General features: G+C 38.2%; 1 protein-coding gene across 3 annotated transcripts in view; it reads left to right on the forward strand.

The window, feature by feature from the left end:
• The window catches only part of DNAH9 (dynein axonemal heavy chain 9), a gene marked incomplete at its 3' end in the record, with an annotated part of 308650 nt that overhangs the window by 224729 nt on the left and 69551 nt on the right, over positions 1-14370 (forward strand). For all 3 annotated transcript variants that reach the window (XM_084236563.1, XM_084236562.1, XM_084236564.1), the window contains exons 50-51: positions 476-901; positions 10674-10793. In XM_084236563.1, the coding sequence (XP_084092689.1) occupies positions 476-901; positions 10674-10793 (546 nt within the window). The remainder of the gene's footprint in view (positions 1-475; positions 902-10673; positions 10794-14370) is intronic.

The following is a 14370-nucleotide window of genomic DNA, read 5'->3' on the forward strand; positions in this document are numbered from 1 at the left end:
ACATTGCTATCAGGACAGTCAAGTGTAGTTAGAATAAGCTCATGAAACAAAGCAGTTTAATTAAAGGAAAAAAATTAGTTGGGTTACAGTGCTATTCTCTTCAATCCAAGATGGAAATTAATTTATAATAACCTTATATTTTATTCATGGCATGCTGCGTATTTCAGAGTATCTTGGCATCCTTATATTTTTCACTTGAATGTGAAATGATTGTGTGTTTCTACTGGACTGAAAGTCAGTTAAAGTGCTAAAAGAACATAGCTGAGTCTCAGCTAACCATTTGGGAAAGTCTGAAGTCACTGGGGAGTAGCTGTGGTTTCATTTTGATGAGTCATGATATTTAAAATTCAGAGGGCTGCTGCAGGTTTCAAAGCAACTCTTTCAGATTGATCACTTCAGAGCCTAACTCCATTAGTGGCCGAGGACAAAGAAAGTCCATTCATTTTCCTCTAATGACCTCCTTGTCTTTCCTCAGACCAACCTGACAGAACTGAAGTCTTTTGGTTCTCCACCTCTGGCTGTCAGCAATGTCAGCGCTGCGGTTATGGCTCTCATGGCCCCAGGGGGCAAGGTACCCAAGGACCGAAGCTGGAAGGCCGCTAAGGTCACCATGGCCAAAGTGGATGGTTTTCTGGACTCCCTAATCAATTTTGACAAAGAGAACATTCACGAGAACTGCCTCAAAGCCATCAAGCCATATCTGCAGGACCCTGAGTTCAATCCGGAGTTCGTGGCCACCAAATCTTATGCAGCAGCGGGCCTCTGCTCTTGGGTCATAAACATTGTAAGATTCTACGAGGTGTTCTGTGATGTGGAACCCAAGCGCCAAGCATTGAGCAAAGCAACTACAGACCTCACTGCTGCCCAGGAGAAACTAGCAGCCATCAAAACCAAGATTGCTGTAAGTGAAGCCACAATCCCCCCACCCCACCCCACCCTGCACAGCAGTCTCTACTGCAAACAACACCCTCTGTTATCTGGTACCTAGAGACTGGATTTTTTTTTTTACTTTTTTTTTTTTACTGCATATTTATTTATATTATTTGAAGATTTTACCCTACATATGTATTAATTTTAAACATTCTTTTTTTCAATTTTATTTTTATATTCCCCATACAATTGCAACCCCCTTATTTTGACACCAAGCCCTCCTTTTCCCGCCCTCCAACCCCCATAGTGTGTCTCTGGTTCATAGTTATTTGTTGATTTTGATTTTTTCTTTCTTATAGTTATTCTTTTTCCTCATCCCTTATTTAGGTTTTCTAGATTCCTGCTATAAATGAGACCATCCAGTATTTTTCTTTTTCTTTCTGTCTTATTTCGCTGAGCATGATCCCTTCCAGTGCCATCCATGTTGCTGCAAATTGCATGTGTTTATCTTTTTTGAATGCTGAGTAATAGCCATGGTGTATATGTACCACATCTTCTTGATCCAGTCATCTATTTTTGGAAATTTGGGTTGTTTCCAAAGCATAGCTATTGTAAACAGTGCTGCTATAAACATAGGCATGCAGGTGCTCTTTGGAATTGATGTTTCTGTGTCCTTTGGGTAAATACCTAGGAGTGGAATTGCTGGATCATATGGGAGCTCTGTCTTTAGTAGGTTGAGGAATCTCCACACAGCTCTCCATGGTGGTTGGACCAGTTTGCACTCCCACCAGCAGTGCAGGAGAGTCCCTTTTTCTCTACATCCTCGCCAACATTTGTTGTTGCTAGTTTTTTTAATATGTGCCATTCTCACTGGTGTGAGATGGTATCTCATGGTAGTTTTGATTTGCATTTTCCTGATTGCAAGTGATGTTGAACATTTTTTCATATGCCTGTTGGCCATTTGCATTTCCTCTTCAGAGAAGTTTCTTTTTAGCTCTTTTGCCCATTTTTTGACTGGATTATTTTCTTTGTTTTTGTTGAGTCTCATCAGCTCTTTGCAGATTTTTGTGATCAGTCATTTATCATTAGTGTTGGGTGCAAAAATTTTCTCCCAGTCAGTGGGGTTTCTCTTTGTTTTGGTTATTGTCTCTTTTGCTGTGCAGAAGCTCTTTAATTTGATGTAGTCCCAGCTATTGATCTTTGCCTTCACTATTACTGCTTTGGGTGATGTGTCTGTAAAGATGTCTTTGAGGTGCATGTCATGTAGAGTTTTGCCTATATTTCCTTCTATGTATTTTATGGTTTCAGGTCTTATGTCTAGTTCTTTAATCCATTTTGAGTTGGTTTTTGTGCATGGTGTGAGGTAGTAGTCAAGTTTCATTCTTTTGCATGTAGCAACCCAGTTTTCCCAGCACCATTTATTGAACAAACTTTCTTTGCGCCAATGCATATTCTTTGCTCCTTTGTCAAAGATTAGTTGACCATAAATCTGTGGGTTTATTTCTGGGTTTTCTATTCGATTCCATTGGTCTGTGTGTCTGTTCTGGTTCCAATACCATGCAGTTTTCATGATTATGGCTTTGTAGTATAGTTTGAAGTCTGGGAGTGTGATGCCTCCATTCCCTTCTTTCTTTATCAAAAGAGCTTTGGCTATTTGGGGTTTTTTATGGCTCCATATGAATTTCATCAATAATTGTTCTATTTCTTTGAAGAATATCATTGAAATTTTAATTGGAATAGTATTGAATCTGTAGATTGCTTTTGGTAGGATGGCCATTTTGATAATGTTAATTCTTCCAACCCATGAGCAGGTATGTTTTCCCATTTCTTTGTGTCTTCTTCTATTTCTTTTAACAGTGTTTTATAGTTCTCTTTGGATAGGTCCTTTACCTCTTTTGTTAGATTTATTCCCAAGTATTTGATTTTTTTTGTTTTGATAATAAAAGGGATTTTTTTTTAATTTCTTCTTCTTCATATTTATAGTTCGTGTAAAGGAAGGCTACTGATTTGTGCATGTTGATTTTGTATCCTGCCACTTTACTAAACTGATTGATGAGTTGAATTAGTTTTTCTGTGGAATTTTTGGGGTTCTCTATTATATTATCATATCATCTGCAAATAGTGATAGTTTGACTTCTTCCTTGCCTATTTGGAATCCTTGTATGTCTTTCTCTTGTTTATTGCTCTGGCTAGGCCTTCCAGTATTATGTTGAAAATCAGTGGCGAGGGTGGATATCTTAGTCTTTTTCCAGATCTTAATGGGAATGCTTTCAGCTTTTCACCATTGAGAATGATACTGGCTGTTGGCTTGTCATAGATGGCCTTTATGATGTTGAGGTATGTTTCTTGTATCCTGAGAATTTCAAGGGCCTTTATCATAAATGGGTGGTCATGGTGAATTATCTTATGGATGCATTGTTGGATTCTGTTGGCAAGGATTTTGTTGAGGATTTTTGCATCAGTATTCATTAGGGAGATTGGCCTGTAATTTCCTTTTTTTGTGCCATCTTTGTTGGGTTTTGGTATTAGTGTAATGTTGGCTTCGTAGAACGCATTTGGTAGTATTCTTTCTGTTTTTCAATTTTTTGAAAAAGTTTGTGTAGTATAGGCACTAATTCACTGCTGAACATTTGGTAGAATTCATTTTTGAAGCCGTCTGGGCCTGGGATTTTGTTTTGGGGGAGTGCTTCAATTACTGCTTCAATTTCACTGCTTGTAATTGGTCTGTTTAGCTGTTCTATTTCTTCTTTGTCCACCTCTGGATGATTATATCATTCTAGGAATTTGTCCATCTCTTCTAGGTTTTTAAATTTGTTTGCGTATAAGTTTTCACAGTAATCTCTTATTATTCTTTTGATTTCTACTGAGTCTGTTGTGATTTCTCCACTTTCATTTATAATCCAATTTATACATGCTTTCTCCCATTTTTTCTTTGCGAGCCTTGCTAGAGGTTTGTCTATTTTGTTTATTTTTTCATAGAACCAACTTTTGGTTTCATTGATCTTTTGGATTGTTTTTTTAATTTCTAATTCATTTATTTCTGCTTTGATTTTTATCATTTCCTTTCTTCTACTGGCTTTAGGGTTTTTTTGTTGTTCTTTTTCTTATTCTTTGAGATGTGAGATTAGGTTGTTTCTTTGAGTTCTTTCTTATTTGTTGATGTGAGCCTGTATTGCTCTGTATTTCCTCTTATTACTGCTTTTGCTGCATCCCATACATTCTGGAAAGTGGTGTCCTCCTTGTCATTCAACTCAAAGTATTTTTTAATTTCTTCTTTGATCTCCTCATTAGTCCAGTGGTCTTCCAGTAGTGTGGATTTCAATCTCCATGAAGTGGGAAGGTTCCTTGTTTTCTTTTCATGATTTATTTCTAGCTTGATACCTTTATGATCAGAGAAGATAGTTGGAATGATTTTGATTTTCATGTATCTGTTCATTTTTGTAGAGACTGGATTTTTTTTAAAGAGAAGCCAGAAAACCAAATTATTAGGCAAATTCTCCTGATTTTTCAATACAGGCAACTTTTAAAATTTTTCTCCTAGACACCATATAGTCCAAACAAGACAAATCCACTGGATCTTTGGTTTTCTCTTTGCTTTTGAAGGCTCGGCCTCCACAGGATATGTAGAACAGGCCTTCCCAAGATGTATCTCTTTGGCAGGTGAAGTATTGCAAGCTGAGATTAATCAAGGCCCCACAGGCACACAGGAAACTTTTGCCACTCTTAATTACCTAAAAGAATAAAAATTAGGGGTATTATCCAGCATTAGGATTTTTTAATTATTTATTTTTTATATCGTTGTTCATTTTCAAACAATGTTTGCTTCCCCCACCCAGGTGTAGTCCCTATAGAATTTCCTTCACCAGTGCACCTGTGCACCATCACCACAGTCCCGTGTGCTCCTCCCCCCCTCAATATTTTATGTATACAAGGACTGGGGTGTGGCCAGAGGTGCAGGGGGTGAGAAGATTCACCAGAGACAAAGTAGGAAGCAGAACAGGCAGATTTACTGAAATACGCTACTGAGGGGAGCGGCAGGCAAGACAGGCAAGGTCTGCTATGCCATGTGTGGGTTAGCTGCCTGGCCGGGGATTGAACTCAGGCCAGGGCTGTGATAGTGTTGAGATAACCCCTGCACCACCAGGGAGGCTCTAATTTGATTTCTTGACCACTTGATAAGAACCCAGGGGATGGAGAAACATTATCTCTTTACCCCTACACTTACACACTCTTCCTCTGAGGAAAGAAAAGATGAAGGATAGAGTTATATAATACATAAAGGCTGAAGGGGGTGGTCCCTTGACCATAAATATAAAACTGTGAAGGTCATTAACTTTTATTAACCTCCTGTTGATATTTTGATTATATCTCCCTTATCCAGGATGGAGCAGAAGGGGGATGATCTCAGGTTCATACCTATTTGAAAGACATTTCCCTTTGAACTTTATACCTATTTGAAAGACATTTCCCTTTGAACTTCACCTTTGCCTTTAATATGGATGCTATCAAAGTAAGACAGAGAAATATGAGCTCTGTCAGTTAGCATAGAGCTAAAAAGTCATCAGCAGACCTCACTTCCAATCCAAGCTATAATATTTACCAATATATGATCTTTGAGAGTTCTTTAAAATGCCCAAACTTCATTTTCCTGACATAAAATGGACACGATAATGAACTCACTTCATGAGATTGCTCTAAGGATAAAAGGAGAGAATGCAGGTAAAACACCACTACTGTGGTTCCATTGACCATGACTGCTCTGCCTCCACTGTCTTCTGCTTTCCTCCTCCTTGTTCAACGTGTGCTGTCACAAGCTCTGGTAATCAGCCACTGCATTAGGCAAGTTCAGTCTAAGACAGTCCCTGCATGTGCATTCCAAGTGGAATTTTGTTGCAAATTTGGCATGATAAAAAAAGATGAAATTGTGAAAAGTGAGACTGTGGATATGCTACATGTTTCTTGTTTCATAGGTTTATTAACAAACTCAATGGCTAATGGTGCTAATCAAAGATCCTTGCAAACAAGCACCATTTACAAAGAAAAGATACTTTTTGACAAAACTAATCTCTCACTATATTTGCTTTATAAATCCAGATGTGTGGGGACAAGTTTACTTAAAACAGGTAACAATCATCATAACCATGGCCTTCTTCAAAGAACATGGAGTGCAAAGCACCCTAACATTCTCATGACTGCTTTTTTGGAGAAATGACCTCCCAATAATTGTCATATTCTTCACTCTTTCCTGGAAAAGTGCTACAAGAACTGCATTTTCAACAATTCTTTACTCAGTTATTTTAGCTAAAGAAACATTTGGTGCACAGGGAATGTTTTCAAATGTTTACACCTCTTCAGTATCCAACATTCTCATGATAGGCCCACTCAACCTGGGAAAGCATCTTAAAAATACTTGGCTACCTCAGAAAGGCTCTCCATTTCTGCCAAAATATTTCTTTAATGTATTCTTGCTTTTGACAACCTCCTCTACATCCTTTGCTTATCCACATGCCTAATAACATCCCAAGAATTCAGACAGTCCCCCACGTGTAACAAAGGAGATGGGCTAACACCTGTGCTTAATCTGGAGGCCCACCCAGGACAAGGAAGTTCTCTCCTATCTGCCTCTGAGGCCATTGCCAATCTTTCCAGTCATGCTCACCCCTGAGCCTTACTTTTAGTATTTTAGGATAATTCCATATTCAAGATGCATAAGTGAAAAATGCATTATTTCAAAACAGATTATACAATTTAATTTCAACTTGATTATACATATAATTAAGATACATAAAAATATGAGTAGTAGTGATTATCTCTGGGGAGTACGTTTTGAATGGGTTTATTACTTAACTGTGTTTTCTTTTCATGTATATTAATAGATTATAGTAGTAAAAATATAGTAGTAGCAATTATAGATTATAGTAGGAAAAACAAGTAAGTCATTTTCATGGAGCATATACTCACTCCAAAGTAAAATATCATTAGAGAAGGGCATCTAATGAGAAACAACAGCCTACTGTCCTTCTAATTCTTTTGTATATTTCAACTGATTATTTATGCCACTAGGACCTTGCTACCTAGTGTCTTCAGTATGTTTTATTTGGCCCGTGGTATTTGAAAATTATTTATCTCATTTTGAACAACAGAATTTTTTTTTTAAATTGGATTTCCAGCCAGTCTTAAAATAATCAGAGAGGCCCACATAGCATTGCTTGACCCTGGAGTTAAGGAATTACTTCCCATTCAAGCAGATAGTTTTGTTGCATTTTGCCATAGCGCCCACCATGAGAACTATGTCCCCCACCATAGCCTCCATCATTTTAACCCTAGATTCACCGGCCAGATTATATGATTATCCTGTCTCTCTGTTTATTTGACTGTCTGACTTCTTTTTTTTAAATATTTATTTATTTATGCATACAAGAACTGGGGTACAGGCCAGAGATGTGAGGTGTGAGAGGATCCACCAGAGACAGAGTGGGGAACAGAACAGGCAGACTGTCTGAAATGTACTGCTGAGGGGAGCAGTGGGCAAGACAGGAGAGGTCTGCCTCACCTTGACTGTCTGACTTCTATTTATGTGGTGACTTCTAAACAGACTTCTACTCTATGTATTCCATCACGTAGAGGTAGCTTCCTCCGACTCCTCAGTTTCCAAGATTAAGTTGTTATCCTTTCCTCAGCTTCCAACTCCCAACTTTGGTTATCATTACTCATCACATTTTTTTTTGCTTTTAATTGCCAAGACTGAAAATATCTAATTCTGTCCTGAAACCAAAAATTGTATCCCATGTTCTATCAACTGATTCCAAAAGTTGAAAAACAGAAAATTTAATTTATGTTCTGTGAACATGTCTACATTGTTCATAGTATATCTACATGGTGCTCTATAATTACTCTTCCATTTTTATATAACCCACTCACCCAACTTGTTTCTACCTTTCCTTTATTTTTTCTCTTCCATTAGTTCCTTTTGCATTGCTTTAATTGCTTTTAAACTCACCATCTAATTCAGTGTTCTATCAATTCCTCTTTTTTCCCTAAGACCTCTCACTTGCATCTCCAGCTCAGCACTCTAATCAGTCTTGGAGAGTAAATACATTTCACTGTTTCCGTGGATTGATTCCAATGACTTCTGGCCCCCCATGCCTTCTCTTTTCTTAATTTCTTCTCTAGTTTTGGCTGTGGCTCATTCTTAAGTAACTTTCTCAGAAATGTTAAGACATGAATGTTCTGAGTAGTTTCAGCCTAGAAATGTCTTTCTTTTCAAACTGAACTGAAAATATTGCTGAGTGTTGAATTCTGAGTTGCTAATTTGCTCCCTTAGAGCGCTGAATGCTCTATCCTCCTAGCTTGTGAGAAGCCTGCGAACAGTCAGGGTCCTATTCCTTTGTCAATGTACTATTTCCACCTTTCTGGAAGTCTTTCCATTTTTCTTTATTCTTGATGTGCTTAACTGCCTTTATTTTTTTTTATTTGTATGTTTTACTTTATGTTTTCTCTCTCTCTCTCTCTTTTTTTTTTGCTTATTCAAGGTGTTTGGCATGTAGAAGCTAATTTTTTTTCTAGTTCTGCAAAATTATTTTGCATTATTTCTTTGGCAATCTCCCCTTTGTCTTCTTTGTAGTCTTATTTTCTCAAACACGTTGGTTTGGATGTTGAATCTTCTGATAGGTCCTCTATTTTCTCTCATCTTATTTTCACTTTATGATTCCTTGTATTCTCCAGGTTTCCTCAAATTCATCTTCTAATCCTTCTTTTGAGTTTATTATTTTTTACATTAACAATAAATCATTTACACAAGTGGTTGCTCCTTATATCTTTTACAGCGTCCTCTTCTTTTTTTATAGATGAAACATCTTGTGTCTTTCTGAGAAACTGATTATGAAGAGTTTTATGTGTTGTCATTTCTTTTTTTTAAGATTTATTTTTTTAATTTATCTATACAAGAACTGGGGTACAGACCAGATTCGCAGGAGGGTGAGAGGATTCACCAGAGACAGAGCTTGTCGTCAATTCTGTGACTGATTATATTTTTCCTGGATCACTTTTTTCTTCTTGTTCACCTAGACTTTCATCAAATGCCTTCTTGTCTTTTCAGATTTGTAAGATCAGTGATCAAAAGCTGATTCTCACTCTCCAGACAAGGGTAGAGCTGGTTGACTGGAACAATTTATTTCCAACTTGGAATCCATAGTACATGAGTTGTGTTGGATGCATCTAAAGTGCCAGAATGTGGTATCTTTTTCTGCCACTATTAAAGCTCTTGCCTGGTGCCATGCTACATGAAGGCATTTCATATAGAGCATGGAGATAAGTGGTAGAAGATCAATAGACTTATAATTAACCTTCTTATTTTCAGCATCCTTCATGATCACACAGATATTCCCAAATCCCCAGTGTATTTGGGGCTGTGCAGGGCTGATCAGTTCTCCTTTTGGTGAACTGAGGCCTACTCTATGTTACAGCTTCCTTTTCCTTGCTCTAGCAGTTTCTACTCCTCTATCAATGTTATCTTCTTAAATCTAACGAATCCTTCATCCTCAATGGCCCTCAACATTTGCTTGGTGTTATGGGCTTATGACTTTTAATTGCTTCATAGTCATTTTAGAAACATCTCTGAAAGCTGTAAATGAGTGTGGACAGCCTGCCATCATTAACTAGATGGTTCACCACCTGCTTTTCAGACTGTTTGGATGTATAAATATCCCTCTTAATTTATATCTCTTGTGACTTGGTAATAATCAACAAAGCATCATGAACCCTGGTTACTGCATACACATCAAATATTTAGAGGTGTCTGCAGTGAATCCAAGTATCATTGTATGTACAAATATGTGTTCTGGTGGCAAAAAAAAAAAAGAATGTATGTCGATTTTTTTCCCTGAAGATTGATTTATTTATTTATTCATACAAGAACCAGGGTACAGGCCAGATGGGCAGGAGGGTGAGAGGATTCACCAGAGACAGAGCGGGGAACAGAACAGGTAGACTGATGAAATACACTGCTGAGGGGAGCAGCGGGCAAGACAGGAGATGTCTGCCACGCCATGTGGGACCCTCGCGGGCCGGCCAGCTGGGATCGAACCGGCGCTGCAGAGACTGCGGACAGCTTCACAGCGCGGCGCTCAACCACCTGCGCCACCAGGGGAGGCCCATATGTGTGTCAATTTTTAATAAATTTAGAAAAAAAATTGAAGCCATGAATTCCTATATATATTCCTATACTTCAGGATAATGGAAGAAAACAGGTGAGGTTAAGTAAAAGTTACATTGTATTCTGAACAACTTAAAGCAAGGCGAGGACTAGATTGCAGACAGCCAATCGTAAATCATAGACCTGCGGCAGCAGACACAGTGTGTGTTCACCCCAGGCCTCCTTGGGATCCTTGTGATCATTTTCAGGCATCCCTAGGCTTAGTCTTGATTTTCCTTCTAATAGCAGCAGCTACACCTTTTTGGCAGGCTACTGGAACCTGTTTTTTCCCAACATAAGGAGTGATGGAACTTAAACCAATCAGCCCCCATCATGTCTGTCACCCCTCCTAAACCTTAAAAGGTCTAAGGCATTGGAGTAGGTCGGGACAGCTCTAGCCCACTCTCTGCCTTTGGGAACACTGGGGGTCTCCCTGAGATTACTCCTCAATTGCCTTCCTTTCCTTCCCTGCCCTACCTTCCCCAGTCTCCCACTACATCCCCCATGGAGTTCTCCTTAAAAAATCACCTACATGTGGATCCTGTCTCAGAAGCACTGGAGGGAACTTGAACTGAATTTGCTAATAGACCTTCTGTTCCTTCCTGAACAGCACCTGAATGAAAACCTGGCAAAACTCACAGCCAAGTTTGAGAAAGCAACGGCAGACAAACTCAAATGTCAGCAAGAAGCCGAAGTGACCGCAGGCACCATCTCCCTTGCAAATCGCTTGGTGAGTGTGAGTCTCAGCAGCCCAAGCTGTAATTATATTAGCAGAGCTTGTCAAGCTCTGCAGAGGTGCAAAATACATGAGCACAGCTTAGCACAGCTTAGCACAGCTTTCACTTGGGGGGAAATATTAAAATGTGCCAAGATACAGGGATCATCCTGAGAAAAGTGTGAATGCACACCCTAGTCTGATGAAAGGAGTTTTCCTACAGAGACAGCTAGGAGGATGGGGACACTGGAGCTATCACGCAGGCCACGAGAGACCTATGTGTCTCAACCAGGGGAAGAGCAAAAGACAAAGCTAGCATATGACAGGCAAACTCCAAAGCACCTACCTGTGTGATGTTTGATAATAAAGGAATGGGCATGATTAGGACCTGAGATTAAAGCAGAAAATAATGAGACTGATGGACTGAGAGCATTTCCAAATATGATCTTACTGTACTGACACACATGAGTGTGTCTGTATACCAGTACATACGCACTGGCCTCCGGAAAAAATAAATCTGATGGTGACAACAGGCTGCTTGTGTTCTAAGTGTCTGTTGTTGTGTAACAAACTACCCCAAAACTTAGTAATTTAACACAATAACCATTTCAATGTATCTTTGGAGATTGTGGGTTAGGAATTTGGGTTCTTCCACTCCATGTGGTGCTACCTGGACCACCATGTTAGTCAACTGTGCATGGGTCGGCTTGGTGGGTCTAAGACAACTTTCTTTTTTTTTTTTTTAACCAAGTGTGAATTTTATTTATTTTTTTGTTTGTTTAAGCTTCAATTGGTTTATTTAACTTCAGTTGGTTGGTTTGTAAACTCTACAATCCCATTTTCCCTTTCTTTTCTGGTTACACAAGAATACAATTTTATTACTTTATAATCACACTATATATATTTATACATGTGGTTCTATAAGGTGTATGAGTTGGGTGTAATTTTAAGGATACAGAATAAACATGACAGTAATCAAATTAACAATTAAAATTTCAAGAGAAAGTAAATATATAACTCAAACTTATTACATGAAAAGGAAATACTGTCAAAATATTGCTTTTTTAGCATTGTATTTATACTTTTTTGTTTGTTTGTTTGGTGGGAGGGAAACCTAAATACATTTTTTTTATAATAAATTTTATTTTTATATTCCCCATACAATTGCAACCCCCCCATTCTGACCCAATCCCTCGCTCCCGCCCCCCACCCCCCAAAAAGTGTCTCTGGTTCATAGTTTTTTGTTGATTTTGATTTTCACTTTCTTATAGTTATTCATTTTCCTGGTCCCTTATTTAAGTTCTCTAGATTCCTGCTATGAGTGAGGCCATCGGTATTTTTCTTTTTCTTTTTGGCTTATTTCACTAAGCATGATCCCTTCCAGTGCCATCCATGTTGCTGCAAATGGCATGTGTTTATCTTTTTTGAATGCTGAGTAATATTCCATGGTATATATGTACCACATCTTCTTGATCCAGTCATCTATTTTTGGGCATTTGGGCTGTTTCCAAAGCTTAGCTATTGTAAACAGTGCTGCTATAAACATAGGTGTGCAGGTGCTCTTTGGAATTGATGTTTCTGTGTCCTTTGGGTAAATACCTAGGAGTGGAATTGCTGGATCATATGGAAGCTCTATGTTTAGTAGGTCCAGAAATCTCCACACAGCTCTCCATAGTGGTTGGACCAGTTTGCACTCCCACTAACAGTGCAGGAGAGTTCCTTTTTCTCCACAACCTCGCCAACATTTGTGGTTGCTAGTTTTTTTAATATGTGCCATTCTCACTGGTGTAAGATGGTATCTCATGGTAGTTTTGATTTGCATTTCCCTGATTACAAGTGATGTTGAACATTTTTTCATATGTCTGTTGGCCATTTGCATTTCCTCTTCAGAGAAGTTTCTCTTTAGCTCTTCTGCCCATTTTTTGACCGGGTTATTTTCTTTGTTGTTGTTGAGTCTCATCGCTCTTTGCAGATTTTTGTGCTCAGTCCTTTATCATTAGTGTTGGGTGCAAAAATGTTCTCCCAGTCGGTGGGGTTTCTCTTTGTTTTTGTTATCGTCTCTTTTGCTGTGCAGAAGCTCTTTCATTTGATGTAGTCCCAGCTGTTTATCTTTGCCTTCACTATCACTGCTTTGGGTGATGTGTCTGTAAAGATGTCTTTGATATGCAAATCACATAGTGTTTCACCTATATTTCCTTCTATGTATTTTATGGTTTCAGGTCTTATGTCTAGCTCTTTAATCCATTTTGAGTTGATTTCTGTGTATGGTGTGAGGTAGTGGTCAAGCTTCATTCTTTTGCATGTAGCAACCCAGTTTTCCCAGCACCATTTATTGAACAAACTTTCTTTGCTCCAATGCATAGTCTTTGCTCCTTTGTCAAAGCTTAGTTGACCATAAATCTGTGGGTTTATTTCTGGATTTTCTATTCGATTCCATTGGTCTGTATGTCTGTTCTTGTTCCAATACCATGCAGTTTTCATGATTATGCCTTTGTAGTATAGTTTGAAGTCTGGGAGTGTGATGCCTCCATTCCCTTCTTTCTTTTTCAGGAGAGATTTGGCAATTCGGGTTTTTTGTGATTCCATACGAATTTCATCAATAATTGTTCTATTTCTTTGAAGAATGACATTGAAATTTTGATTGGAATAGCATTGAATCTATATAGTGCTTTTGGTAGGATGGCCATTTTAATAATGTTTATTCTTCCAATCCATGAGCAGGGGATGTCTTTCCATTTCTTTGTGTCTTCTTCTACTTCTTTTAACAGTGTTTTATAGTTTTCTTTGTATAGGTCCTTTACCTCTTTTGTTAGATTTATTCCCAAATATTTGATTTTTTTTTGTTTCAATAATAAAAGGGATGGTTTTTTGGATTTCTTCTTCTTCAGATTTATTGTTTGTGTATAGGAAGGCTACTGACTTTGTGTGTTGATTTTGTATCCTGCCACTTTACTGAACTGATTGATGAGTTGAATTAGTTTTTCTGTGGAGTTTTTGGGGTTCTCTATGTATATTATCATATCATCTGCAAATAGTGATAGTTTGACTTCTTCTTTTCCTATTTGGATTCCTTGGATGTCTTTCTCTTGTCTTATTGCTCCGGCTAGGACTTCCAGTATTATATTGAAAAGCAGTGGTGAGAGTGGGCATCCTTGCCTTGTTCCAGATCTTAATGGAATTGCTTTCAGCTTTTCACCATTGAGAATGATACTGGCTGTTGGCTTGTCATAGATGGCCTTTATGATGTTGAGGTATGTTCCTTGTATCCCAAGAATTTCAAGGGCTTTTATCATGAATGGGTGTTGCACTTTGTTGAAAGCTTTCTCAGCATCTATTGATATTATCATATGGTTTTTATATTTCTTTTTGTTGATGTGTTGGATAACGTTGATTGATTTTCGGATGTTGAACCATCCTTGTGTCCCTGGAATGAATCCTACTTGGTCGTGCTGAATTATCTTATGGATACATTGTTGGATTCTGATAGCTAAAATTTTGTTGAGGATTTTTGCATCAGTGTTCATTAGGGAGATTGGCCTGTAGTTTTCCTTTTTTGTGTTGTCCTTGTTCGGTTTTGGTATTAGTGTAATGT

Source organism: Talpa europaea, assembly GCF_964194135.1.
Source record: "Talpa europaea genome assembly, chromosome: 7".
NCBI classification, from domain to species: Eukaryota; Metazoa; Chordata; class Mammalia; order Eulipotyphla; family Talpidae; genus Talpa; species Talpa europaea.